The following is a 27,029-nucleotide window of genomic DNA, read 5'->3' as shown; positions in this document are numbered from 1 at the left end:
TGTCAGCAGGTGTCATCCTCACCAAATGCATCACGTGGACACCAAGTCGGACATGCAGTGAACGTGGCAGATGTGTAAAAATGTGATTTGAGATCATTGGATTGGTAAAAAAAAAAAAAAACCCAAAAAAACCTGCAACAGCAGGAAGATGATCGCATGAGTTTGCTATGCGAGTACAGATGGGACGAGGACATGAACAAGGATCGACCTGGATCTTCTGCAGTCACACACACACGAGACTGTCACCTCGTTTTGCTTAATATCTCCTACAACGCACAGATGCTATAGTTCCTGTGAATTCATTAATCTTACTTCCCAGTAAAGACACTGAACCTCCCACACTGCCTCTTCCCCTTCTGCTCGGACGCGCGCAGTCGAAGGAGGGGGGAAGCGGGAGCGCGCTTTCCGTGTCTGGTTAGTGGACTGACAGCCAGCTGTGCGGCTACAACGACAACAACAACCTCTTGGATTTGCCTCATACAACAAGATTAGTGTCGGTCTGCTACTGATCGTAATCGTACACTATAGCTAGTTTTTTCTTTTGGGAGCGAGTACTCGAGTGCAGCGCTCAGCTACAACCAGAATCATCGGCGGTTTCCGTGCTAACTAGCTAGAAGAGCATTCCTCCAACATGAATCCGTTGTGTGGCAGATGTAATCTAGTCGTTTACCCCACGGAAAAAGTGAATTGTCTGGACAAGGTAAGGATGAGAAAACCGCCTCACTTCCCTTTCTTTCTTTAGGAAAATAACCTCAGCGCACCTTCCTTCCTTTCGCTCCCTCGCTTCGCTCGTTTCTACCCTCCTAAAATGACACCTTTCACATATTTTTGTGAATGAATTGAACGCCCCAGCAGGACAGGTATGTCGCTAGCAAAGGCAAGCTAACAGCTAGCTCAACGTCTGGAAGGGGGTGGCTCAACAGCGCGGGCAGGAAGCGAAATCACACCTTTTGTCGCGTAGATAATGCTCTGAAGTGAGGAGCCAAAATGTGTGTTTTTCACCCAGACGGTGACTTAAGGCTGTGATATCGATTCACAGTAAACCAGCGCCTCACAGAGCTCCCGACAGGCGAGTCTGGTTTGGGCCTGCTTTGAAGAAAAACTGACAGAAAACGTTAGCTAACGTGAGGGACTAACCTTCACAAATACATGAAGACACGGGACTCCTGAGAGAGGAAACACAGTCCCACAGTGAAGCCTTTCGTGTCCACCAGTGCTCAGAACAGCGTGGACTGATTTGGACATGTCTGTGTCCAATTCAGTGGCTAATCCAAGCCAGGGATGATTGGTCGAGCCACCTCGATTTAGTTTTTAGCCTAATCTCAGCCAAGGTGCTAATCTCATCAATTTCACCCATAGTGACACTGTAAAGGTGCCTTCTTCATCACCATCTTTAGTTTTAAGGAGATAAAGATGGCCAAACACTTTTAACTTCCTATGTGGGTGGGGTCTGCAATGTATGGCATGTTAATAGCTTTGTTTGTATGTTTATGCCAAAGCAGGGCTGGGGGCAAGTAGATAATTTGTCTAATGGACGTCTGAATTGCTATTGAAAATCAATCCCTGTCCAGACGTGCTTATCTGTTAGGGGTTGACAGAAGGACAAGGTGGAGAAAGAGCACACAAAGCACATTATCTAAAGTAACATCAGCTCTACATTGGACGCATTACTGCTTGAATGCACCATGACTAATGTTTTCCCAAAGTGCTCCGGACTGGAATTGATTCAGCGTCTTCATGCACAAGCGGCCCTAAAAATACGAGTCATGTTGTCATGTTAGAAGAGTCGGTATTGATGAGAGGAGGTAAAAAATTGCCACAAGTACAGCCTGAATGTGCTGTGGAATCTGGCCCGAAGCAGAGTGCATTCCAGCAGACAGACACTCCCATAAAACGTGCTCTGTCAGAGGCCTGCTGTGTCGTCTCCCTGCTCTGAGTCTGAACCGAGCACAGGAGAGTAGCCTGCCGTCTGTCTTTGCTGCCATTCCGCATCAGTGCTCACCCCTTCAGACATGCCAGACCAGCCTCCCCTTTTCCTTCTCGATGGCACACACACACACCCTGCCTTTCTTGTTTGCTTAAAGCCACAAGGATTTTTTCCATGTGCTAGGCTAGCTCAGGTGAAAGCTGCATCGGTATTCTCAGCCATCGATGAATACCTTTACCTGACAGTCTCCTTCCTCTGTGAGCCACAGAGGCTTGTTTGTCTGTCAGCTGCATTCCAGTATATCAGGGCTGGGCCCAGCAGAGGGAGCGGGCAGCCGAGCACATGTAAAGACAGGAAGTGTATTTTGGTTGAGGCTCTTGTCGGTGGGGGTTTTGCCTTGTTTGGCCTCCTTTCAATGCATAAAATGCTTGTTATCAAGGGGTTAAGAGCTGCATGTTTGGCCCAAGTATCGGGCTCATATCTATCAAAGTAGCTTTTGTAGACTGAGTTCAGGGCGGCTGTTGAACTGCAGCCAATATAGTTTTTGAAAAATGAAGTAAGATGAGTCGAAGGCAACACACAGCACTTGCTTTATCTCTTTTTTTTTTGTGGAGCAGGGAATCAAATCCCACCAAAAATGCATTTCCAGTGAAAAAGCATAAATGCTAGCACACACATGCATTAAAAAAAGTAGATGTTTCAGTTATCTTTCTTTTTTTCTTTTTTTTAACCAATGCCTGCAATATGCAGACAATGCCGGTAAAACAAGTCACATTTAAGTTAATGTGCAATGTCTGGAGGAGTGGAGTGATTTGTATGCGTGTCGCTTTAAGATTAATGGCCATTTCAACACTCAGGAAGTGTGTATTTTAAGATTAATTGGGAGATCCATGTTGAGCGTTTTAAGCTCATCTCTCACTGAAACATTCCTCCTTCTCTGCTGGAGTGTCTTTATACTCACCGTCTCTACGTGCTGTCTGCATGTTGTATGTCTGAGTCTGCTCCTACCTGCAGGTGAGGAGATACAGTCCTCCTACGTCTCATCATGAGATTTATTAATATTTAACTCCAACATGCGAGCCCATGTGCTGTAGATTATGGAGTGGTGTTAACAGTAAACCCGGTAGTAAATCAGCAGTTATTTCAGTGAATGTAGTATTTCACTGTCTAAAAATAATGTGAGAAGCTGACTGTCATGTGGGCTCTGACAGCGCATCATTTAATAGGTAAGTGGCGTGCAAGACAACACAACTGGCTGTTGAATATGTTCGCAGTTTCAAAACAGTTTGATTCCTGTTTATACACAACATTAGCAAGATTTTTTGTGAGGCAAGTATGACTGCAGTTTACGATTGATGTCGTAATCCATTAATCTGATTATTTTTACGAGAACCTGAGTGACATATTGATTGGCTGATAACGACCTATCATAACACATAATAATGCAGGAAAATATACTCAAGGTAATTTATAATTACTTATTTCCCTGTGAGGCTTACTGTTTCAGTGCATTGATGTTGTTTTAGATAAGAAAAGTTTATCAAGTGTCAGATATCCTTCATCCGTTACATATCTCTGTCATAAGATAGGAGTGAATATTGTACGATATATCGATATCAGAATATTTTACTCCCTAACATCGCTATCGGCCTCAAAGATCTTGTATGGGTTGGACTCGAATTTTCATGAGTTATAGATTAATCTTTTGGTCGACAAAACATCAAAAAGATTTGAGAAATGCTCAAAGTGACATCTTGAAATTGCATCATTTGTCAAACCAACAGTCCAAAACCCAAAGAGTCTTCATTTATTGTCATAAATTGCAAAAAAAAAAGCAGCAAATACTAACATTTAAGAAGATTGAGATGGTAAATGTTTGATATTTTAGCTTGAATGATGATCAAAATAGTTGGTAATTGATTTGTCGATGCAGCTCTTGAGGAAAGACATATTTGCTTGTTTCAGACACAGCTTTAATGCTACAAATGACCCCTCACATGGTACTAAATTTCATAAATGAGTCTCAGCCTGGCCCAAAACAAAGCAATCCATTTAAAAAACGAAATACACATGGAGGGAAGTGATTTCCCTCTGCATGTCTGAACTGACAAGAGATATTATTGTGTTTCAAGGACTAAGCTATCTTGTTTTTGTCCCCTGATGTTACGCTCAGATTAATCAATGACTGGAAAGAATTGAACCACATATTCACAAATTCTATACAAACTAACAGATTGGATGCTGCGTTAGTTATTTGGCTTCAGCTTGGGGTTTCTTGTTAAGATGTGAGCATCAGTTGTGCTGCTGCTTCTCAATCTCAGGAAATTGCTGGAATGACGGGGTTAAAGGTCAGAAGAGTACAGTATTCAAGCAGCTCTCATTCTTTACTGCAGGGAGGAGCTTATATCATGAAGCCTGTGCTTTGTCATGTGCAATCAAATCTAAAAATTGGCCTTAGTAGAAATCACTAAAGCTTTTTTTATTCTGCACTACATGTAATCACTAAAATCTTTACCCTTTATTCTTTCAGTATAGTTCATATATTGTTTTTGGACTGGAGTTCTGATTCAAACTGTGAGGTTTTGTCTGCATTTGCTCTCTGATGGACCAGTGTGAACACGTTTTCTTTAAACCACAGTTTTAAGGGGAATTTGTCTACCGCCTCGCCTATATTTAGACAGATTATTCTGAGAGCTGATTCATGTTGTCCGAAAGCCACAGGAGGAGAGGAATCTGTCCAGCCACCGCCAGTTCACCTCCCTTTGCTGACTCACAGTCACAAACACGCATTTCAGTCAAAATCACCTGAGGTGTTGACTCCGGGGTGAGTGGACAGGTTCTTCCCCTTTTGGACATCTGTCAGATACAGGAACAAGTGCAACTAGTTCTTTTGCTTTCCCAATCTGTGACAGATGTATTAGTTGCAAGGAATTCATACAAAGGAATGCAAAGAGACATTTTTTTATCCAATAGAAGCCCCGCGAACACGACAAAACAGCATTATTGGACGTTTTGTTAAGGGAATTAATATAGATGATTTATGTCGAGGCAGCAGTGTTTTTACTGTTCTCGTCTCGCTGATTTTCTGCTGGGATCGTTGTTGTGAATGTCTCATTGCTGGGGCCGCAGTGTGTGTGCATGTTTCTAAGTGCACATCATAGTCTGGAGTGGTTTGGAAAGTGTGTTAAGTGCTCTCTCTACTCTAGCATAGTATGTCTGTTCAAATCACTGTCTGCCTGCCTGCTGGCCAGCAACAAAGCCTTCAGCTTGGGTAAAAATGAATAGCATCAGGTAGGCTTATAATTAACTAGTGTGTTTTAATGAGTTACAGTTTCCTCTATTAGCACCAGCCAGATGTGGGCACTTTGTCTTTAGGCGTGTACTATCTTATGCATGGATAATCTTGCACACTCACGTGCACCAAGTAAGCTGCTGTAAAGAGCCTACTATTGGGGTTTTGTGTGGTGCCTTTTCTTCACATATTCTTACTCCAGAGCTGTTCTTAGCCCTGGGCTACGTGTTGACCCTGGGATAACTTGGAAGATAGAAATGAAACATTTAGTTGTAACGAAGGCGAGAAAATTGATTGCATCGGATTAGAGAGCGAAAACGCGGATGCACATTTGTCAATCACATACTTCGCAGCTGTTCCTCATCGCTCACTTAACTTATGAACGTCCCCTGAAGTCGGATTTCCATCCAGGAAACCGACCAATCCAGACCTCAAAATCCAAGATGGCTGTTACGCACATCAACACCTATGAAAGTTATAGAATATACAGTTTATTGGCACTTCTGTCTTATTTGTGTCTCATGAAATCGGTTTTGCACACAGTTCTGTCCAACTTCTATCTGAGGACATGTCGCTTCGATGTTTGTATGCGCAAAATACCGTGTAGTGCTTTGTTATCAACTAGTATTGCTAACAAAGGTTAGCAATACCAGTTGGTGACTGTCCTGACTAGAACAGTTTCGCCGACTTGTACTGAATTGTGATCAACTCAGGCGATTTCTGACTTCTGAGGTAAATGGAGTCCTTTTCGCACACAAATTGTTAACGGAGGGTTAAATACTACTCTAGCCCTGTGTTTATTTGATTCTCTGGTGATAACCCCACCAGAGCAGGACCAGCAAGCCCTAGGCTAAAGTTTGGGTTAGCCCACTTTGGAATTAAGTGCGGTATGAAAAGCCTGTATGTGTGTGTATGGTGGTGTTTTTGATTTATTTAGCCACAGCTGGTTTAATAAATATCTGAGTCATCACAGCATCTTTCAAACTGTTGGCCTAATCAGCCAATAAAGGCATAAACCAAAGTGGTTTGAGACTGAAGTTAATTGCTACTGATTTGACCAAGAGTTATGAAACAATTCATCAGAATCCCGAGGGATGTCCTTCAGTGTTACAAGGCGTTAAATTACTCTGATGCTTAATTTGGCAGCTACCAGTAGACTGAACTGTGAAAATCCATTAAACGCGGTCTATAGATCGAGTAGACTTTTTTTAATTTCATCTAAAAATAAAATTATATAGTCACTTGTTCAGTACTCAACCAATGTTTCCTACCAGTGCTGTGGAGAGTGAAGTGAGAAATCAGCCTCGTTTCGATTACACGCTAATACTGACAGGAAGTGGTTGACACAACAGCATTTTAATGCCTTTAGCCGGCCACTTAACTGTCCTGGTCAGACTCTCACTAACCCCTCTCTGTGTCCGCAGTTGTGTTGTCCTCCCAGATAGCTCCAGGGTTTTTGTCCAGGCCAACTTGAGGCTGACTGAGCATTTTATCTCTTGACTGGAGCGTTGGATCCCTGCTGACACACAGGCATCATGCACTGAGACATATAACCTACATACAGTACTACACACATCATGTACACACACGTAGAGACGCACATGTGCCCCTGAGCTGCATTGATGCAGGGAGACAGTGCTTTTTTTTTTCTTTGGGTGTTTTATTTCTAGGGCTTCATCTCTGCAGTGTCCTCATTTTCCAGCTGACTGCCAGATCCTGCCTTGGCACCAGAGAGCCAGGTTTTCCTCGAGCTGGACAGGGCTAACTGCTGCATGGCCTCTCTAACACACATTTGGGATGTTTCTCACCCCCACATCTGTTTTTCCCCTTCCTCCCCCTTTTGGCATCTGTTTGTCTTAATCCTGGACCTAATATATAATCCTAAAACCTAAAATATTCTAACCAGATACTGCATATGCTTTAGATGAGATGGGTGGCGGTTCATGCCTGTCATTAGAGTGCGTCTCAAATGTGTCTCAAGTGACCACTTGTGATTGTATTTCACCTCCCTGCACAAAGTTGATTTTATCTGTGGGAAACTGCAACCACTGCTGAGCACAATGAAATAAAAATGTGCGTTCAGCCATTCAACTAAAGAAGATGCTTGAAGGGCTAGTTGATATTGCCTTAAATAATGTTGTGATATTTTTAGGTTATATTGCAATGCACAACCTCTATCTCTGTAGTATGACTCAGCGCTGCCCGATGGGAAATGCTTAACTATCACACCAGAGACTTAAAATGATCGTATTTTGGGTAAAATGATCCTACGTGAGCGATAACCAAAAGAATAAATGGTAGTAAATGTGAAATATTACAGAACACGCATTTATATGATTTTCTTTGTTTTGTTATACGCCTACAAAGCTACACACATCGCTCTTTTAAGGCTTTCAGTCTGACAATTTTTGTAAAAGCCTAGCATTACTAACTTAAACTCGACTTGAACACAGCATACCTTTTTAAAAGAAAAGGGCAGGGGAGAGAATGAAAGCCATCCTCACAAATCATGGTCACCATCAGAGCCTACACCAAGAGTGATCGACTTAAAAGAGGTCACTTGAGATGTAGGATCCATATTTTGCCATCCTGATCATGTCAGGAAGTAAATTACAACCGCACAGCACAGACTAAAACCAACTACTCATATAAGTGCCCCAAAATCATTAGATTATCGCACATTAGGGCTTTTTTGGCATTATTGATTGTACAGAGTTTTGATAAATAATCAGTAATGTGGATATGATGACTAAGTGGGTAAATGCAAGCATAAGAATTAGTCTAACAGTCTGGCAAGTAGAGAAAATCAGGAATAGATAACAATATAATACTGATTTATTACCCTGCACTAGTTTGAGCAGTTTGAGTAGGGCCTGTGTTCCCCTGTGAGGGTCACGTTATCAGTATAAGGGCGGGAGGGTGAAGAGGGTTGTCCTTGCGAAATGTGGGTTAGCAGGTTGGGCGAGGCTCAGCCATAGTTTGCTAAACAGTTGAGTTCAGCAACCTTGTTCTCTGGAATGGATTCAAGGTCAATATTTATTCTGGGAAACAACACAAGATTCAAAGTCCATGCTCAGTTGATAGTTTCACCTTTACCCAAACAGCATTTACATTCACACTTCTCATTTAGGATCACACTTTGTTAGTTTGTCTGGTTTACCGTTATGACACAATTGGGGAAATGACAGTAGTCAGTGGAGAGTGTCACACTGGGCTGCTGCACGACGCGTAGATGAACCAGACTGTGTGCATGTAAAGATGGCAGCCACCACAGCTGCAAATCAGCTGAAGCTAGAGGAAATGGAATCTGCCCGCACTATGCTGTTGTTTGTAGAGGGATTTACCATCGCAGTACTAGCCAGAACAATGGCGAGCAATGGAAAGAGTAACACGATGTGTCCATCTGCAGCTCCCTCAAGCCCCGACTGGGTTGTTGTGGGATAAGGAGTTTGCCTTTCGAAGGCTTGGCCCAGTGTGTTTGGCTTTGGATCACAGCTCCACTGAACAGAGCCCAGACTCCACTGTGCGCCTCCTCTTTTCTATGCCTCAGTACAATATTGCTCGCCCACAGCTACAAACACACATGTCTGACACACACATACACTTCCTTCCTTGTTGTCATCGCATACCACCCTGGGTGGTCTGTTACATCCAGACAGAAGAGGCGAGACTGTCTTTAAATCCAGCCTGAAGCCATATTCCTGTTCGATAAAGGAAGTGAATTGTGCTGTGTGTTTGGTCGTGCTTTCATTCACAGCGCCGCCGCTGCCATGATTGTGTCTAGCGTCCATCTGCAGCTTTCACAGACAGCAAACCTCAACATCCTGGTGATTTATCGCCAGCTGATTATCAGCACCGTAACACATGCTTTATTATCAAGCTGTATCACTGCACGCAGGGAAGTGATGGATTTTTCTGTCATTAATGCACGCTTCTCATCCCGAGAAGGCCACATGGAATCATACTTGCATTATGCATGTGTGAAAAACACTGAGAAACATGATGTTGTGCTTTGATGTGTTTCTGCAGCTTCATCCTCTGTTTTGAATCATCTTTTCTGCGTTGTTTGTTGGGAAGATTAGCGTTTTGTGTGTGGGCAATTGGTGTAGAAAGTGATAAAGAGTGGGTGAAAGAACGAGAGGGATGACAGAGCGCCCTGAGGCCATGTTAATAAGGACTCCCTCTTTCATTCCCTCCCATTCTTGCTCTCTCCATGTCTTTGCACTCCTCCCTCCCTTCCCCTGACGATAGCACGAGGAGCCAGATCATTGCTTCACTCTCTGGCGTTTTCTCTCTCTTGCCCACCCCTCCCCTGCTTGCGCCCTTCCTCTTGCTCTCCAGCTCCTTCCTTTCATGTTTCCTCCCTCCTTCCAGTTTGCTCCGATCCTCCCTCCCCATGATTCCCCCTTTGAACCCTCAGGCCGCAGATCAGCTCAGTGCCAGGAGAGAAAAAGGAAAGGAGGCAAGAGGGCGGTGGGTGGGTGGGAGCGGAAGGAAGAAAGCAGGGTGGTGGTGGTGACGAAGATGAATCCACGACCTCTTGTGAAGCTGGATGGAGGAGCAGCAGAGACATCCAGGCCTGCAGAGATAAACAGACAGAAACAGAGTCAAACACTTTGAGACCAAGCTGTGAAAATGACCACTGTTGTTGCATATGTAGAAAATAGAAACAGAACATTTGGTTGTAACAAAGGCGTGAAAATTGATTGCATCAGATTAGAAAGCGAAAACGCAGATGCACACTTGTCAATCACATCACTCGCAGCTCTTCCTCATCGCTCACACCAGCAGGTCTAGCTCTATATACTTATAAATAGCAACCATACAATTTACTGTGAAAAGGGGATGTTGGTTTCTTTGTAACTGTTTGTAACGGCATGCATACACTAACTGCTTCACTTTTTGTTTCCCCTCACAGTCCTAACAGTCACTACTCTTTCTGTCTTTAATCCAGCTCTTGTCTCTGTGGAACCTCAAGGGAATAAAAAGTAGTTCTGGCCTTACTCATTCAATTAGCTTTCCTGCACTAGTAGGCTGTTTGTGTGTGCTTGGCTCTCCTGTTGGATCCCAATAAAGGTGAAACAAATATCTCAAATATCACCCTCCTCATCGTTTATTCTGTCTCTTTTGTTTTCTGACAGTACTGGCATAAAAGATGCTTCAGCTGCGAGGTCTGCAAAATGACTCTAAACATGAAGAATTACAAAGGCTTCGAGAAGAGACCATACTGCAATGCGTAAGTTGTCCCTAAATCATCATTTTGTGTGTGTCAGCTAGCGTGTGTCATGTTTTTATACTCAGCCTGCATCCCACGGACACTGACAGCAGTGTTTAATCTGTCCACACATGGAAATTGGACTCTCTAAATGTGTGTGTGTGTGTTCATGTTGCAACCCAGCTAAGGCCCCCTCTCTTCCTCCTCTGCTGTTTGTCAGTGACTATTCCAGCTCCCCCCTTAGAGAAAAGGCCTATATGTGGTGTGGGAAAGTGCCTCCCTCCTCTTTAGTGGGGAAAGGGGGGGTATCAACAAAGGAAATTCCTGAAGTTCCTCTACAGTGACAGAGGCGGACTCTCTGAAAACTAGCATGTCCACTCACGCTTCAGCACATACTCACACACTAAAGGCTGATCAGGAATCCGTGGAATCCCCCTCTGCCGTTACTTATAATGACTTTCTCCTCCTCTCCTCTGTTTGTGTGAGAGAGAGAGAAGGCGTAGCTTCATGTTCTGACAAGCTCTTTTGCATTTTTCCTCAAGTGCCCTTTTGTTGCCAAACAAATAAATCAACACGTCATGCTAGCGTTGTAATTCTCAACCACGGTGGAAAATATATAGCAGTATGCTACCTTGTGGTCAGCTGTTTTCTATAGAATTTGGCTTCCTCTATGATTAATGCCCGGGGCAAGTCTTTTTCACCAAGTCTAGATAACACGGCACTTTGTTCTGTCTGTTTTTTAAGAAAGGAACATTTTCTTTTTGTGTCCATGTGTCTGATGGAGCATTAAGGTGCAAGGCTCCTTTTTGCCTTGCTAATGTCGTCCTCTTTTTGTTTTATTAGCCACGATCAGTCATTAAAAAATCTCCCTCATTGGGAAGTACAGATGATTAAATCCAGCTAACAACAGGGTGTGACTGATTTAAAAACTTACAGGAACTCCAGTGGTTTTCCTCGAATGACATACGTTTTTCCTGCCTCTATATATTCCAGGTCTGTAACTAATGATTATTTTCATTGTAGATAAATCTGTCAATTATTTTCTCGATCAATTGATTAGTTGTTTGCTGAACAAAATGTCTGAAAATAGTGCCAAATTTTGATCAGTTTTTCCCAAAGACAAAGATGACATCCTCAAATTTTTTTTTTTGAGTCCGCAACCCAGTGATATTCAGTTTACTGTCACAGAGGACTTAAGAATCTGGAATCAGAACATGTATATTCATGAAATGGACATCTTTCTCTGTAGCTGAAATGTTTCCAGCTCCATTAGAGGTCAGGTTAACCTGAGAAAGTAAAACAAACAAAAAACATTATCAGTCTGTAGATTTGATAGGGAAAAACGCCACATACATGCAAATAATTTCCAGTTTTAACCAAATGCTTTGCGCTGCAGTTCCCAGGTGAGCTAATGCATATGTGCTTGCAGTTGGATGTTGTTGGTTGTCATGGTAGAAAAGCACATACTAATAACATTAACAATGGCTGTGTTTTATTCAAAATTTCCCTTGAGTCATAGCGACAGTGAGCCAAATCATCATTGCTTTTATTATTTACACCTGTGCTTTTCTTCTTTTAACATGGAATGAAAAAAGGCCTATTGATGCTCCTATTTTGATTTTGATTTTGCTTATTAGGAGTAATATCGGCCATAAACTTAACGATTGAAGCACCTCATCCATGGTACAAAGTTTTTGCTGTGCTTAACTGAGATCTCCCTGACCTCCCTCCCATGTTGGCATTTAGCACCCATGTGCAGTCACGACAACACCTTTATGATTCATTTGTGCGCGGGGTGTGGTGACTACAGCAAATTCTCAGCGCAGCTCCACCAAACCTCCACCCAGGTGTGCAAACACCTGTGCCAAGGCCTAATTATTATAAGCTTACATCAGATGATAAAATACAGTAATTTGTCCCTACGTCCAGTCTCTCACATCTCCTTCAGCAGGTGTCGTCCTCCTATCACCTGTTTCCACAGACTAAAGTGGCTTCTTCTTTTCCCTTTCCTGCTTCCGATGTTCCCCTCCGCTCCTTGAACCAGCAGGAGCAAGGCCCTTCAGAACTTGTTTATTATGCCTCTTTCCGTTTGTTTAAAACAAGCCTTGTTCGAGTAAACATCATCAGTGGAAGAGCCTCCCGCTTGAAGAGAGGAATGCAGGCTACGCGCTCTGTTATTATTCTGTGGGATAACTACTTTTTCATTACCCCTCTATATTTGTCCTTGGTAATTGATATAGGCGTTGTTTGTTTTCCCTTTATTCCCACCCACCTCTTCCCTGAGAATCCCATCCCTGATTAGAGTCACGGGGGGTGGGGGGGTTGTTAGAGATATAGGAGGGCAGATAAGTGGACAGAAGAATTCTTCATTTCCCCTGGAGACTGCTGGAGCCACTGGTGGGTCACTGCTTTAATGACTGATTGTCAGACATGTATTTGAACATCAGTGTTGTGTTATTAAAACTTGTCACAGATATCTTGATGTAGTGTTATCATGTTCAGTGCCAGTTTCTCTCCCATCAAAATGTGATGTCAGTGTTGATTGTTGTTAATAAATAAGAAGAGATTAAAATCACAGTCATGATGTGGCATGGCAGTGCTGGTTGCTTCCTGGTTTATGATTTGTTACAGAGAGATTGTGCAATACCACCACAGCCAAGACAATTCTTTGCTCTGGCGTGATTTTTTTTTTTGGTTTCGCACATCAAGCCAAACGACGGCAGCATTATGCCGCCCCAGTGACTGATTTTAGATAGCATGACGGGCGTGACGTGTAACAAAACAGTAGCTAGTGTGACGTTAAACACACACTTAGGGCAGCACTTTTTGCGCTGTTTCCCAGTATAACCAGATTGCAATGCAAGGCTACTTACATAGACATTGAATGGGGATTGTGGAAATGATGGGTGCTGTGGACACATACCCTCAAAAGCTCCTGGTAGGGGCTTCCAACTACTGCCAGTTGATTTTTAAACCTCCCAGTGCTGTGTTGGTCACATAACCCATTATCAGCGTTTTACACCCCTGTCCTGTCCTGCTGGCTCACTCTTTCACACAGATGGCGATTCAGAGCTGTTACTACCTCCGCTGCTGGCTCAAAGGCAAAACAACAGAGACCCTTGTTACCGTCTTTGTACGTTTTATACAGAATGGCGAGGCAGAATAACGGCGCAGTCCCACCTTGAACAGGTTGTGCATAAGGACCTTCAGTCTGGGAAACTAAAACACAAAGACTCTTCATTTACTATCACAAATGACAAAGAGAAGCCGCAAATCCTCACATTTAAGAAGCCGGATGAACTAATCAATTAATTAACTGATCATGGCAGCTGTAACTGTGATGTGTGTGTTTTGATGTGTTTCCGTCACTGAACATGTTGAGATGGATGTTGTATACTGTACATGTGGAAGAAATGTTCCTGCTGAATGATGCATTACAACCTTTTCAGGTCTCACAGGGTCAAGCCGGCCACAACATCTCCTGGTTCAACTATGCAAACAGGCCTCCCCTCCTGCACAGTAGGCAGTGTGTCTATGTGTGTGTGTGTGTGCGTGTGTGTGTGTGTGTGATTACACATGCGTGGCCCCTGTCACTCCCCCACCCCAGCAACAGTACATCCCCTCCATTTTGATCACTCCCTCTTTAGCCTTCACAGGGCTAACTGAGTTTGTGCATGTGTCACCCACTCCTGTCTGCGACTTATTACCTTGTTATACAACCTGACAGATACATGAGTGTTGTTGTGACTCACTCATAGCCTCAAACAAGCACGAAAAGACGAGCATGGTTGCACACACACACACACACACACACGCACGTCGCACACACATTACAAGATACCACTGAGTCACTCAGCTTATATCTGCAACCCTGTTGTGTGTTTGTATAGCAATTTACTGACCCTTAAGTGCAAGGACAGTTCTTAAGAGACATTGAAGATGACAGGAACGCTGTCAACACAGACGCTGGTTGTGAGGGTCTGTGGCTCGGGCAGCAAACACCCTCGGCTTCAGACAAGCACGGGTTTTGAGGCACAGTGATGCTCTATGAAAGGAAGTGTGTGATCCACCACAAACTAGACACACCCCAGTCCAGAGAAAGATGAACATATATTATTAGTTTTCCTGCTTTGATCGAGGGAAATTCCCCCCCCAAAAAACAAAGAGAAACACTGCTGGTGAAATGCCCTAAAAGTAATCATTTAAAGTGCCAAATTTATGGCAAACAGTTAGTAAATTTAGCAAAATCTTGAACCCATTTACATTTCCCATACAGATGTGCACTTACATATACATAACCCATACTTAACTAGGAAGTCACATCGGGGTTAAAACCTCAAGGGAGACTCTGCTAAACTGGGGTCAAAATAGCAGCATCAAGGACATGACAAGACAGTAACAACATCAAACAAAATCCCAATACCCCAAAATACATTTGAGATGCTGTTCTATTCTTGAAATTACAATATTGATGAAAGGAAACTGAGAGCATTAGGACAGAGCTCTGTCCTAATTTAAAATAGTTTAAAGGAGCTCTGTTGAGCTTCTATGTTGTGCTGGTAGCCGGTCGTTTGTGTTTATGTTAGCAGACTCCATTTCTGAATTAACGTTAGCTACTGTTGTTCTCCATTAGCAGAGTGCACAGAAGCACTGAGAAACTCAAGAACACGTATAGATGAGAAGACTAGTGTCACTGTCATGTCTGTCTAGTAAATATGAGGTTACAGCCAGCAGCTGTTTAGCTTAGCTTTGCACAAAAACTGGAAAATGAGGGAAACCGCTCGCGTGGCTCTGGTTACAAAATATGCTGACAGCACCTCTGACGCTTACTAATTAATGTGTTATATTTCATTTAATTAAAGTTATACTATTTTGCTACAAATTGTTACATAGAGCCCCTTTTAAAATAGTAGCTTCTTTGTCATTGTTTGATTAGCTGGATTAGCCTCTGCTGCTAACGAAGAAAGCCACTATGTCTGAATGTTGCTAGTAGTTTCAGTTAGAATAAAAAGTGTGAGCATGCACAGACCTGCATGTGTTTATGGATGCAAGCAGGGATCAAGTGCGTGTTACAATCACAGAGCTTTAGATGCCAACTTCAGTCAACTTCTGCCTTTTGTTTGGCGTCACTCATGTTCTGCTTCCAACTTTTGGGGTTTCTTTAAAGTGGCTCATATATCTTTTTTAACAGCACTTTCTGTAAAATACACCAACCACAGTCCTCTTTGTTAAAGTTTTTTTTTTTACATCCTATAATCAAACCAGGACGCACGCTAATTCAGTTTGTTTACCATGTTGTCTTGGAAACGGTAAACATATTGCCTAAATCGGTTACCCAGAGGCTCAGATAGCGGTTGAAGATTTTTGAGGTCACCCTGCGCCCTGAGGCAGGCTGGGAACTGCAGTCCATATGAGCAGTTAGATAAGCTGTGAGGGCTTTTCCTCTCCTGCTGGAGTTAAGCCATGTGTTTTTGCTGCCTTAAGGACCACACTGAACTGGCAGGCACCATTAATTGTGGACCTGAAGGCGACTTGTGCACAGAAGCCTCCAGTGTATAAAAACACTGACTTATGCGTGGCACGCACAAACCGTTGACAGCCGTTTAGACAATCAATAAGTGAGCGTGCAATGAATAGCTTTTGCTCGATGCATGCGTGCATGTCTGCGTGGAAACTGCGTGGTCATTCTTACTTGTGTATGTTTATGTTTGTTATATTTCTTTCAGGGAGAGAGTTTTCTCCTGAGCAGTAGGAGGTCGGGTGGTTGTCAAGAAAATTCCCAGAATCATTCAGAAAAGACTCGCCGTCACGCTCTGCTAAAGGGGGGCTACCCATGACATCATTCACACTCACCCACTGTCTCTTTGACCCTGCTGCTGTGTCTGCTGTTGTGTGCCGTTCCTCTTCCTGTTATCCCCCATAGGGCAGGGCCTGTGTGTATGTATGTGTGTGCATAAGAGTGTGCCTGTGTTTTGTAAGCTTGGAAAGCTTTTTCCACACCTGCTATGGCTCGCCTCCAAAACTCTGCAACCTTGAGGCTCTGCCCCCCCCCCCCCCCCACACACACACACACACACACACAGCCCCCCGTCTGCACTTCCTCTTTTTCAGACTACCTTGGCTCCCACTGACAGAGCATTGTTTGTACACTGACATGCTTTTTGTCTACAGGGTCTCCTAACTCAACCTCAGGACCACCTTGAATAACAAATGCCCCCACTGTGGGGCCACAGACTGCACACTGCTTGAGTTATGCTGTTTTTCTCTCTTAGAGTATCGGCTTGAGCGTCACAGTGGGAGTAAAGCTGGCATCTGCCTGTGTTTGTTTACCGTGTGCTGACGTTCTTTGCTGTTTTGTGTGTTTATTTTACAGACACTACCCCAAGACACAGTTCACCGCCGTGGCTGACACTCCAGAGAACCTCCGACTCAAACAGCAGAGCATGATGCAGAGCCAGGTAACTGTTTGTGCTCGTAGCTGCTCAAACCAAACTCCAGCTGTGAAACGCACACAGTTTGTTCACATTTTGGCATCGTTCCCGTAGGAAGGCAATAAAAAGACGTGTTTAATTTGAAAAGCTTGACTTGAGTTAGCCCTAAAAATTGATCCGGGAGTAAATGCTTTCACAAAGCCAACTTTCAGATAACGTAATCAGTCTAATTCAGACCTAGTTGGAACTTCCAAGATAAGTGCGTGCTCACAGCTTTAAGACAGACCTGAGAAGTCAAGCATGAAATTGACTCACAATGGACAAGTAAGAGACTTGAAGAGAGAGCCCGGAGGTCCTTGGAAATGTAAAAGTATGACACATAGAATGTTAATATGGAGACAAAAAGAGGCAAAAGTTATTGCCAAGGGAAGAAAAATGGCTGTTAGTGGTACGCAGCCTCGGAGATGAGCTGCGACAAATGATTATTTTCATCGTCAGTCAATCTGCTAATTAATTTCTCACTTAATGCTCAGTTGTTTGGCCTATTAAGTGTCAGAAAATGTTGATTAATGTCTCAAAAAGCCCTAAATCACCTCCTCAGATGTCTTGGCCAGAAGATATTGAATTTACTGTCATAGAAGTGTAAAGATACCAGAAAATATTTACTTTAAAGAAGCTGGAATCTGCAAACCTTTTTCCGTATATAAAATCACTCGAACTGATTAATTGATTATCAAAACAGTTTGCGATTAAAGCTGTTGTAAGTCGTCGTTTTAACTAACTTCCTGTCCATTTTGCAGTTAGCAATCCCCTCCCCCATTTCTACACCCTCACATGAAAAAGCCTTAATTACCAGACATAGCAACAAACGAGAGGATCCTGCTCTCTACACGTTTAGGAGCTGACAGAACCGCCTCTTAATCAAGTTCTCTGTCCTGATTGGATAAAGTGGGCAGGGAGACCAGAAAATTTCATTTCTCTTTTACTGCACAAGAAGGGGGAAGAAAGACATGGGGTAATTACAGCGATTACTGGAATACAGAGCTATTTAACACTCTTTTTAAGAAAAAAATATCACTGACAGCAGCTTTAATTCAAAAATTGTTTAATCACTGAATGTTGGTTCAGTCACTGAGGCTTTGGGTCTTCTCAGTTCAGTCTTTTGAATATCAGTAGACTGGAATACAAGCACCTCTTAAATTATATTATACAGTAATGCAGTTTGGAAGTATCGAATCTGACCTTGCCTAAATCTGTTTTGCAACACTTTCCATTTCCTTTTATTGCCAGTTTGAAAAAAAAATGCTGGTTACGTAAGACAGAATTGCAGCATAAATGTCATTTAACGCTTGTTATAAGCCTGTTTGCTTCTTCAGTTGGCAGATGTCTTGAGAAACCACTGCCTTTCAGCTGAGTATTGATTCCTGTGTCCAAAACCAAGTAGACTTAAAAATTTGCTTAATAAGAACCAGGCTAGTCTGGAAAAATAGGATATTTTCTATGGTGACACACTGTTTCTTCAAACTCACATTCCAGAAATAAACCAAATATTTTCTCATGCTCTTACCTCTTGGAACAGGCCTCTTGTTTTACACCGCTGCTGTCATGAGCGTTAATGTAGCTGGCTGTCATTTGTATGCTTTTTTTACGATGGCTGCAAACTGGATTATAGCCTAATAAATATTGTACTTCTTATACCACACTATGTTTACTGTGACCCAGCAATGATGCGCTGTGTGACCATAGATCCAGTTTGATTCGTGTCCACAGAATACTCTACTATGGCTCTTCCTGCAGAAGCTAAAATAACAAAGACCCAAATATATTCCAGGATAAAAAAAAACCCTCATCAGACCAAAATATCCATCTGAACTAGGTCATGTGTTATTGCCTTAATAAAGATGGCTCTGATAGAGTTAGAGAGATTTATGCTCGCCAACAGACTTTCAACAATGTTTTGCCATAATTGGCTCTGTGTAGATAAAGAAAGCATAACAAATCAGAGATAAATTGACGATAACATTTTATTACTTATGGTGGCAGACAGGCAACCTTGAAAGCTGTCACGTCAGGTTTCACTTCTCCTATTCAGGCCTGGCGTTTGCGGCATGTGTCTTCAGTATTCTAGGAAGTTGTCTTTCACTGTGATCACCGAAGAAAAACTCATTGGAATGGATGTGACGCATTTTAATGCAATATTATGCAAAAATGGAAGTTTTAGCACAATTCAAGAGAAAAACCAGAGAGGAAGCAGGGCAGGGCTTATCAAAGAGTGTCCGGCCTTATCCGAGTGTCAGTGTCAAACACTACGGATAAAACTGGGGTGTGTGTGTGTGAGAAGGGGTTTTGGAATGGGGGTTGTGGTAGTAGGGGGATATGTGAGGGATCGAGGGACAGATGGTGTTTTTCTACATGGATTGTACATCCCAACACCCCCTCACAAACAACCTATCATACAGTAATAGGCAGTCTGTTTATGATGGTCACCACACTAATAATTATTATTATTTATGCAAAAGATTTTTGCGTGTGATGCTGAAGGATTTGCGTGATCGTGAATAAAGACCTTTTCTCTCACAGGGAAGGGCACAGGAGAGGAAACTATGATTTCACTAAAAAATACCCACAGCTTTCAATGAAAGTAGATTGTTCTAAAATCATTTAATTCAAAACGGGGGCACAGTTTGAAGTTTCAGTCCTCTCCTGGCAAAGACAGCTCAAAATATGCTTTTGGTTACAGAAAGGGGGATAAAAAAAAACTGCTGATTGTGCTGCAAGTCAACCAGACTCCCTTTAAAAACAAAAGGTCATTTTAAACCTGTTTAGAACTGGATTAGATTCTTGGAAAAAGACTTGCCCAAAATAAATAGAGTATATCTCTGCAAATACAAGGTCTTTATATAAAATCTTGCTACCAAAGTAAAGGTAACACTTGCAAGATGTTGGAACCTCCAGAAAACCACAGTAAAATATCTGAACGTTCCTTCTGTCTGGATTGATGCTAATGAAGTGTAGCAGAGTGAAGTTAGGGAGATTTTTAGGCGGCTTCTCCAGATGTGCCATTTTAGATTCCTCATGTTAAAGCCAGTAAAACGTATCAAATCTTTCTTACATTTCACGTTAGGTATTCATTCCATTTAAATACAACTGTTTTGGCTTTGAATCTGTTGAGTCTCAGCTTTTATATGGCATATCGTTTGTATTGTGAGCATGAAATACTACGATAGCTAGCGCCCGCTTTGTGGGCATGCACCGTTTATTTTGCTTTTTGTGTTAGTTACGTAGTGTTGGAATTGTGTTTTGTTTAAGTAAAAGTGGTTATGATGTGCTTTTAGCTTAGCTTCTTCCTGTGTGGGTATGCTGCATGACTGTGTTGCTACATAATTAGCATGCCCTTGTATGGTGTGTTGTGTAATAGACACCCCGCCCTCTGTACAGAGGGCCCTAGGCCTATAAAGGTTAAAGAAGCTTTTTTTTTACTTCTCAAATAAATTCCAATAAATAATAAAAACCTGACAATATTGCATACAACTAACATCTGTGTTAAGATAGCAGGGAAAAAACTTCTCGCACTATGATGCTTGAGTGCTACTGTATTATTCTCCTGTAGTCTTTGCGAGTTTGTTTGTGTCGGGAAGTTGAAGGTGTTTGTGGAGAGCCGTGGCCATCTAACCCCTCACCACCATCGCCGCTGCGTTGCCACGGGAAACCTATTGCTATGGTAGCAGGGTAGAGGTTTGTCACACCTCATTACAAGAATTTGCGGGGGGAAACTGAAAGACGCAAGACTGAGAGAGAGAGCGAGAAATAAAGAGACTGGAGAGAGCGAATTGGGGAGGAGGAGAGGGAGAGCAATGAGGCGCACATGAGCGAGGGGAAAAAAAGAGAAGAGACAGGAAGGCACCGACACAGAGAAATAGAGGGAGGGAGGAGTGCAGGGTGAAAGAGGAAGAGATAAAAGTAAAATCCCCAGAGGAAGCAAAGCAAGAGGAATGCAAATAGAAGCAGGGAGAAATATTATAATGAGGAAGAGCTCCAGCTCTATGGGGCGACTCTGTCTGCCGCTGTTGAGGCAGTAAAATATGAATGAATGAAAAAGGAGCACAGAGAGAAGGGAGTGTGGGTGGGGGTGTGGATAGAAAGCAGGGGCATGATTGGAGGAGAGGAAGCTGTTGCACGGACCTAAAAAGACAAAGGAGATGGACTGAGGAGTAAAAGTAGGGGGAGGATCATACGTAGACTGATGGCCGATGAAGGACAAAGATGGGTCGAGGCCACATTAATCTTCTCCATGACTTATCTTTGTGCGCAGGCTTGAGAGCCGTGTATAATTTCCCGTGGAATGAGAATCAGCTATAGTTTACCCCCAATTTCTCAGTGGACATCACGCCCAAAGGGTGACAGCAGATATCACACTGCATCACACAGGCACACGTTATCTGTGAATCATAACCACGTCACGTCATCACGAGGCGTTGGTAGATGAGAGGAGGATTGGTCAGCAGTCTGCTCAGCAGTGTCAGACACTGCGTGGAGGGATGGAGATGGAGGTTTGTTTCTTGGTAGGAAATGGGTGCAGTCACCACAGAGGCAGCAGTGAGGGTGGAATTAGAAATGTCAGAGGATGTGCCGAAGAGATCTGATGTAGCTGTTTTAGTTTGAAAGTAAAACATGTACCCGACTTCCTGTTTCAGGTTTGTTAAGCGGTGGAGGCGGTTGTGGGTTTGATTACTCGAGGGAGGGAGAGAGAGAGAGAGAGAGAGAGAGAGAGAGAGCACCATGCATTGTAATTTCTGATACTCATCTGACGCTGCATGGGCTGGACATTTCCTCCTGTGGCCTCGGGGTCAGGATAGGGTGGGCAGGCAGGAAAAACACACACACACATAGACACAGACTCGGTTTGTCACACACTACCTCTCATTATGACCATGTATGGTTGCTACCGCGTCCTGAATGTAAGGCCTTCCCCTACCCAGCAAACAGGAAGAGGACGTCACCACAAAAGACTAAGCAATTTTACGTAGCGCCAGCTTGCACTCTTTGCACACACTCACACACCGCTGATGCTGACGGTACTTCCCTCATAGTTTAGGCATGAAACAGTTTGATTATTAGGTAGGTAGGTCTCTTGACTGACCCAATACAATGAAAAGGTGATCACATTTTTATAGCAGCACAAGTATAGTTTCATTCAAATATAGGCTAAACTTTTATGGCTCAGTAAAGAAAGTACTTCAGAGGTTACAATTCAGCATTTTAATGTGAGTTGATCCAAACCATGTCCAGCTTTAATAAAGTGAGCAGTAAAACCATTTCCTTCCCGCTGTAAAAATATTTCATTAGGCCAAATAAAATCCTCTATTAGGCTGAAGTAAAGCTTAGGACTGATCCATTTGTGAAATACTTTTAAGGTGGACAATAACTGTGGTTGCATGGACAGTATTTCTACAAACCTGCAACATTTACCCTCTAGTAAGATGTGTGCTTACAAAGCATTTAATCAAAATCTAACTTTTTTCACACATACGTAGAGTGAGCCCACCAGCCGTGAAGCATCTGATCTGCCAGAAATATTGATTTGCACTGCCTGTTAATCCATGAGATTCCTGGGTAGGTTACCGGATAAATTGCTCTAAGAAAGAGGATTCGCGTCCAGTTCCGATAACTTGATGCGGGATGCGTTGTAGTAGTGCCCATAATTTGCGCACGGTATCTTGCGTGCTAGGATTAAGGTGGATATAATTTTTAAGATGGACAGACATCGTGTCCTAACATTTCCTGTTGAACAACAGCACAACACCCCTGATTGAAAATTCATTCAGATCTGGCCAGATCAGTCCGGTCTCTTCCGATAGAAGTGGTTACGTGAAGCATTTTTATTCTGATTGGTCCATGATTCTGATTATTTGTGGAATATTAGGGTCCTTGTAAACACATCTAATAATACCACAGATACTTTAAAGGTGAAGAGCGTTACATAATTTCTTTTAAGAAAATTGAAATGCTTTTCAAACAAGCAGAAAAATATCAAGACATCGTTTTTCTTTGGTGATTTTCTTTTTTCTTTAATCTCTAAATGTTAAAAAGAATGTAGGTCAGAACATCTATAAATAATCATTTCGGCAGCGTTTGTTGGATTTTCCTTGTTGACTCACACAAAAACACATTGAAACTGCTCATCTGGCTGTGTAGTTGATCTCGGGCCATAATGTGGCACAAAATATTTGCCTTGCATGCTTGAACTTTCTTTTTGTCCCTGACATGATTGTGTTTTTGTTCCGCAGGTTCGTTACAAGGAGGATTTTGAGAAGAGTAAAGGGAAAGGTTACAGCGTGGTCGCAGACACGCCAGAGTTCCAGAGAATGAAGAAAACACAGGAACAAATCAGCAATGTAAGTGTCAGCAGCCCAGTGACCGAGATGATCACCCCTCATTCCACCTGTTTATTCAGCTCTCTACATCATAACAAAGAGCTCTGAATGTGTATCTAATTATCTCGATATGATTATAATCTCTCAATACTGACTGAGGATTTGTTTAGAGGAGGATAATTGGTCCATATGAGGTAAACTGGAAAGGATCCTACTTGAAGGCAGGGTTAGAGAGAGAGAAGAAAATACTGGGAGAATTTGCGATCCTACTTAGAATCGAAATCGTGACACCCGTCGTCTCAGACATCAGTTAATGCTCTCCGCTCTCCTTCTTTTATTGTAATGGAATTCTCCTCAAATCGCCCCCCACATACTATTCTCCTCCGCTCTCCCTCAGCTCCAGCTATTGATTTGCCATTTCTCTGTAAACACAGAGCAGCGATGGAGAAATGCACCCAGCATTTACATTGTGTCCCCCCGACTGCTTAAGTCAGCTGTAAAGGCCTTTTTGTTTCCATGTGAAACACACGGGCACAGAAAACATACGTCATTATACACATAACTAGCTCTGCGCTGGCCTCGCTAATGGCATAATTAGTGTGGAGGGTGATGGGTAATTACTGCTTTCATGTGGTGAAAGATCTTGCGTGTCTGAGATCAAGGAAACGTGGAAGACAGAGGAAGATCTTCTTATATTAAATGTATTTATGACAGCGCTCACACAAGCCACATCAAGGTAACAAGTGGTGTATTTTGGCGCATCGTGAAGTGTTTTGAGTCAGATTTGATAAACAAGACATCTGTTTGCAATCATAAGGGAACCACCCCAGAGGAATCCTGCAGCTTTCCCTCTTTTTTCACTAAAAAACAAACCAGTTTACTCAGAGCGATCTCCAGAATGTCAGCAATGTGAAGCCTTAATTAACTTCTACTCATTTAGACTTGTGTCCTGATTTTCACTCGTGGTCGACTTTCTCCACTTTCCAGACACCTTCTTCTTGTCAAGCAACAAACACAAAGAGGTATTTAGGAGGTTTAGGAGCAGCAGCCGCAGCAGCCCCGGGCCACTTCCTGTAAATACACACATACCATCTGTTCGACCTGCTCCTTTAAAACAAGCCAAAATAATCTCCTTTACACACTCTCACTTAGCATATTGCGCTCGAGAACAGTCGCTGTGTTCTCTCACTGTCCTTCCACAAACACTCCGTCATCCCATCCAGTCTGTGAATACACTCCTCCTCTGTGAATACACTCCTCGCTCACGCTGCCGGCACAGTGGGCTCTTTGAGCGCGGACAGAATCGGGGTTGTAAATCTTGACCGAGGCACTGTGAGTCAGTCTGTTATCAGCCTGGTGATGGGGGGGGTTATTTAGTCATAGAGCAGTCACTCAGTTTCAGTTTCATCAGCATGGCCCTGTTTCATGTTGTAACGTTGAATGCTGCCTTTGTCACACTCGCTGGAGAGTGAAATCTTTGTACCTGAAATTGGAGTGCAGGTGCTTCTTTTAGCTCTGAGGAAAATGTTCAGAATGCTCAGTTACACTTGAGAGAAGAGTATTATGAATGATTAAAGTTGCGTCTTGCTGTGCTTAGTCATATGACCTCCTCCTCCTCTTGACTCTAGAGCAGTTGAGCTTCTTCTTAGTTCCCCTATTTCACTTCACCTGGTCTTCCTGATGTGTCAGCGAGGGTTGCTATGCAACTCTGAGCTCACACTACTTCCGGCCGCCGAGATGTCATTTCCTCTCAGCGTCAAGCTACTTCCCGAGGCTCTGCTGCACGTAGCGGCGCCCCACCTATAGCCACAAACACGGGGGGAGCTGTAGAGGGAGTGGGAGACACCTGGTGGTTGGAAAGTGAACTGCACCTTGACAGCTTCCTGGAAAGAAGACTGCACCTGTAGATTTGAAGCTTTGAAATGGAAACGTTGCCGATTTTCAGCGTGTTGGTACATATGCAAATGAACAAGGTTAAATTTCTCTCCATTTTGCCTGCAACCAGAACCCCCCACCCGTTTGCTGGCATAAAATACCCACATTCATTGTCTGTTTCTCGCATTGTAGGTTTTCTACCGTATGAGCCAAAATAGCACCAAATATTTGTGTCTTTCTACTGCATAGACAGCCCAGTTCTCTTTCCAGCGATGAAGTACTTCTTTATGTTCTAGGTGTATGCCGTCTCCATGCTCATCTCTCATCTTACACTGTTTGTGCTTGTCTTTTGCAGATTAGGTACCATGAGGACTTTGAGAAGAAGAAGATGGGAGGAGAGGCCCCACATCATCAGCCAAGCAACCCCAGCCAAGGTATTCCTCTAACACACATACACACTTGGCTATGTGTATGTAACTTACTAAGTCTTTTAATATTTTTATTGATCAGTCAGATGACAGTTAACTTGATTATTGTCTACCTTTTGTGGGCAAAAGAGCAGAAATGTGTCTTTGCTTGAGAACACAACAAATGACATTCAAAACAGAACGCATTAAAACAAATTTACACCAAACAAGATAAGAGTTACATTAAAAAGAGCACCAGGGACTTTATGTTTAGGACTGAAAGTAAGAAAAAATAGTAGGTGGAAAGTGAGGCTCGTTTACAGAAAGCAGCCTCTGAAGGATCTGTATGGCTCGATACAACTTAGGGAAGTGGGAAGATTTGCTTTCAACCCTTCACTGCCTGACAATCACATCAGGTATATTTGTTTCTCTGAGAGAAGAGCATTGTCTTTACATTTTTCTTTAAGCTTCTTGCCGTGTCTGTACTTGGCTCTATTGCTGCCACAGGCTGTATGAGCTCACCGGGCTGGGTGTTGCCACATCGCACCACTCAAGGAACTTGGTTGTAACATGTTCACTGCCCTGCTCCTTGTTTCAGCCATACAGAATTGCATTGCTGAAGAACTTCAAAATCTTAAAAGTAATCTTAATAATCTTACAGTAAATGATTACATGCATAACCATTAATTCATCACTCAAGCCAAGAGATTGTTTTCTGAACTCGATCTCATTCAAACATGATGAACGTTTCGTCTGAAAGTGACTTGAAGCTTTCAGAGGTCAGTGAAACAGTCACAGCTACAGGATTTGAATGACCAGCATACGCGCTGTTTGTATTTCACACACCTGATTTGCACTTAAAAACAGAAAGGCATTGTTCAGCAGGTTGTGTAACAGGGAAATCAATCAGCCATTGGATGCACGTCTTGGCTTGCCATGTTTTTGAGTTCCTCGTTCTTTTCATGCAGACATACAATCAGTGATTAGGCCCAGCATTAACATGTATTATGCACTGAAATCTTAATTCTCTATGTCTACCAGTGAGTGTGGTATCTGAGACAGACAGACAGCTCATTCATGTGCTCCTCTTTCTGTTTTACCAGCAGCCTACCAGCCGCCTGCAGCCTCTCAGAACTACCACTGTGAGCCAACTCCTGAACCAGTGCGCCAGGAGGTCGCCGCCCCTCCTCCCTCTGCTGGGGTAAGGCCTCTATAGTCCTTCCACAATTTTGTAAAAAATGTACATAAAAGCATGTTTACACCTCATGATTTTTGCTATTTATGAGTAGAACTGAAACATCGACATGCACCTTTTGAGATCATTTAAACTTTTTCTGAGCAGCTTTTCTTCAGCTTCTTCTGTTTTTATTAACTTTCTCTGCTATTAAACTGAATATTTTTTTATTTTTGGCCTTTCATTTGCATTAGTCACAGACTTTTTTATAAGGCTGTTTACTCGGCAGGTACCGCTAAGAGAGCCATCCAGACACATTATCTCTGTATAATTC

General features: G+C 42.9%; 1 protein-coding gene across 2 annotated transcripts in view; it reads left to right on the top strand.

The window, feature by feature from the left end:
- Window positions 1-340: 340 nt before the first annotated feature.
- The window catches only part of lasp1 (LIM and SH3 protein 1), a 31,090-nt gene continuing 4,401 nt past the window's right edge, over window positions 341-27,029 (top strand). Inside the window, exons 1-6 of one of the 2 annotated variants that reach the window (XM_073493880.1) lie at window positions 341-700; window positions 10,361-10,455; window positions 16,808-16,892; window positions 23,153-23,260; window positions 25,470-25,548; window positions 26,625-26,722. In XM_073493880.1, the coding sequence (XP_073349981.1) occupies window positions 632-700; window positions 10,361-10,455; window positions 16,808-16,892; window positions 23,153-23,260; window positions 25,470-25,548; window positions 26,625-26,722 (534 nt within the window). In that variant the 5' untranslated portion in view covers window positions 341-631. The remainder of the gene's footprint in view (window positions 701-10,360; window positions 10,456-16,807; window positions 16,893-23,152; window positions 23,261-25,469; window positions 25,549-26,624; window positions 26,723-27,029) is intronic. The other variant, XM_073493881.1, reaches the window with a different exon arrangement.

The sequence above is a fragment of the Pagrus major genome, chromosome 23, assembly GCF_040436345.1.
Source record: "Pagrus major chromosome 23, Pma_NU_1.0".
In the NCBI taxonomy this organism is placed as follows: domain Eukaryota; kingdom Metazoa; phylum Chordata; class Actinopteri; order Spariformes; family Sparidae; genus Pagrus; species Pagrus major.
This window is presented reverse-complemented; position numbering and strand designations above follow the sequence as displayed.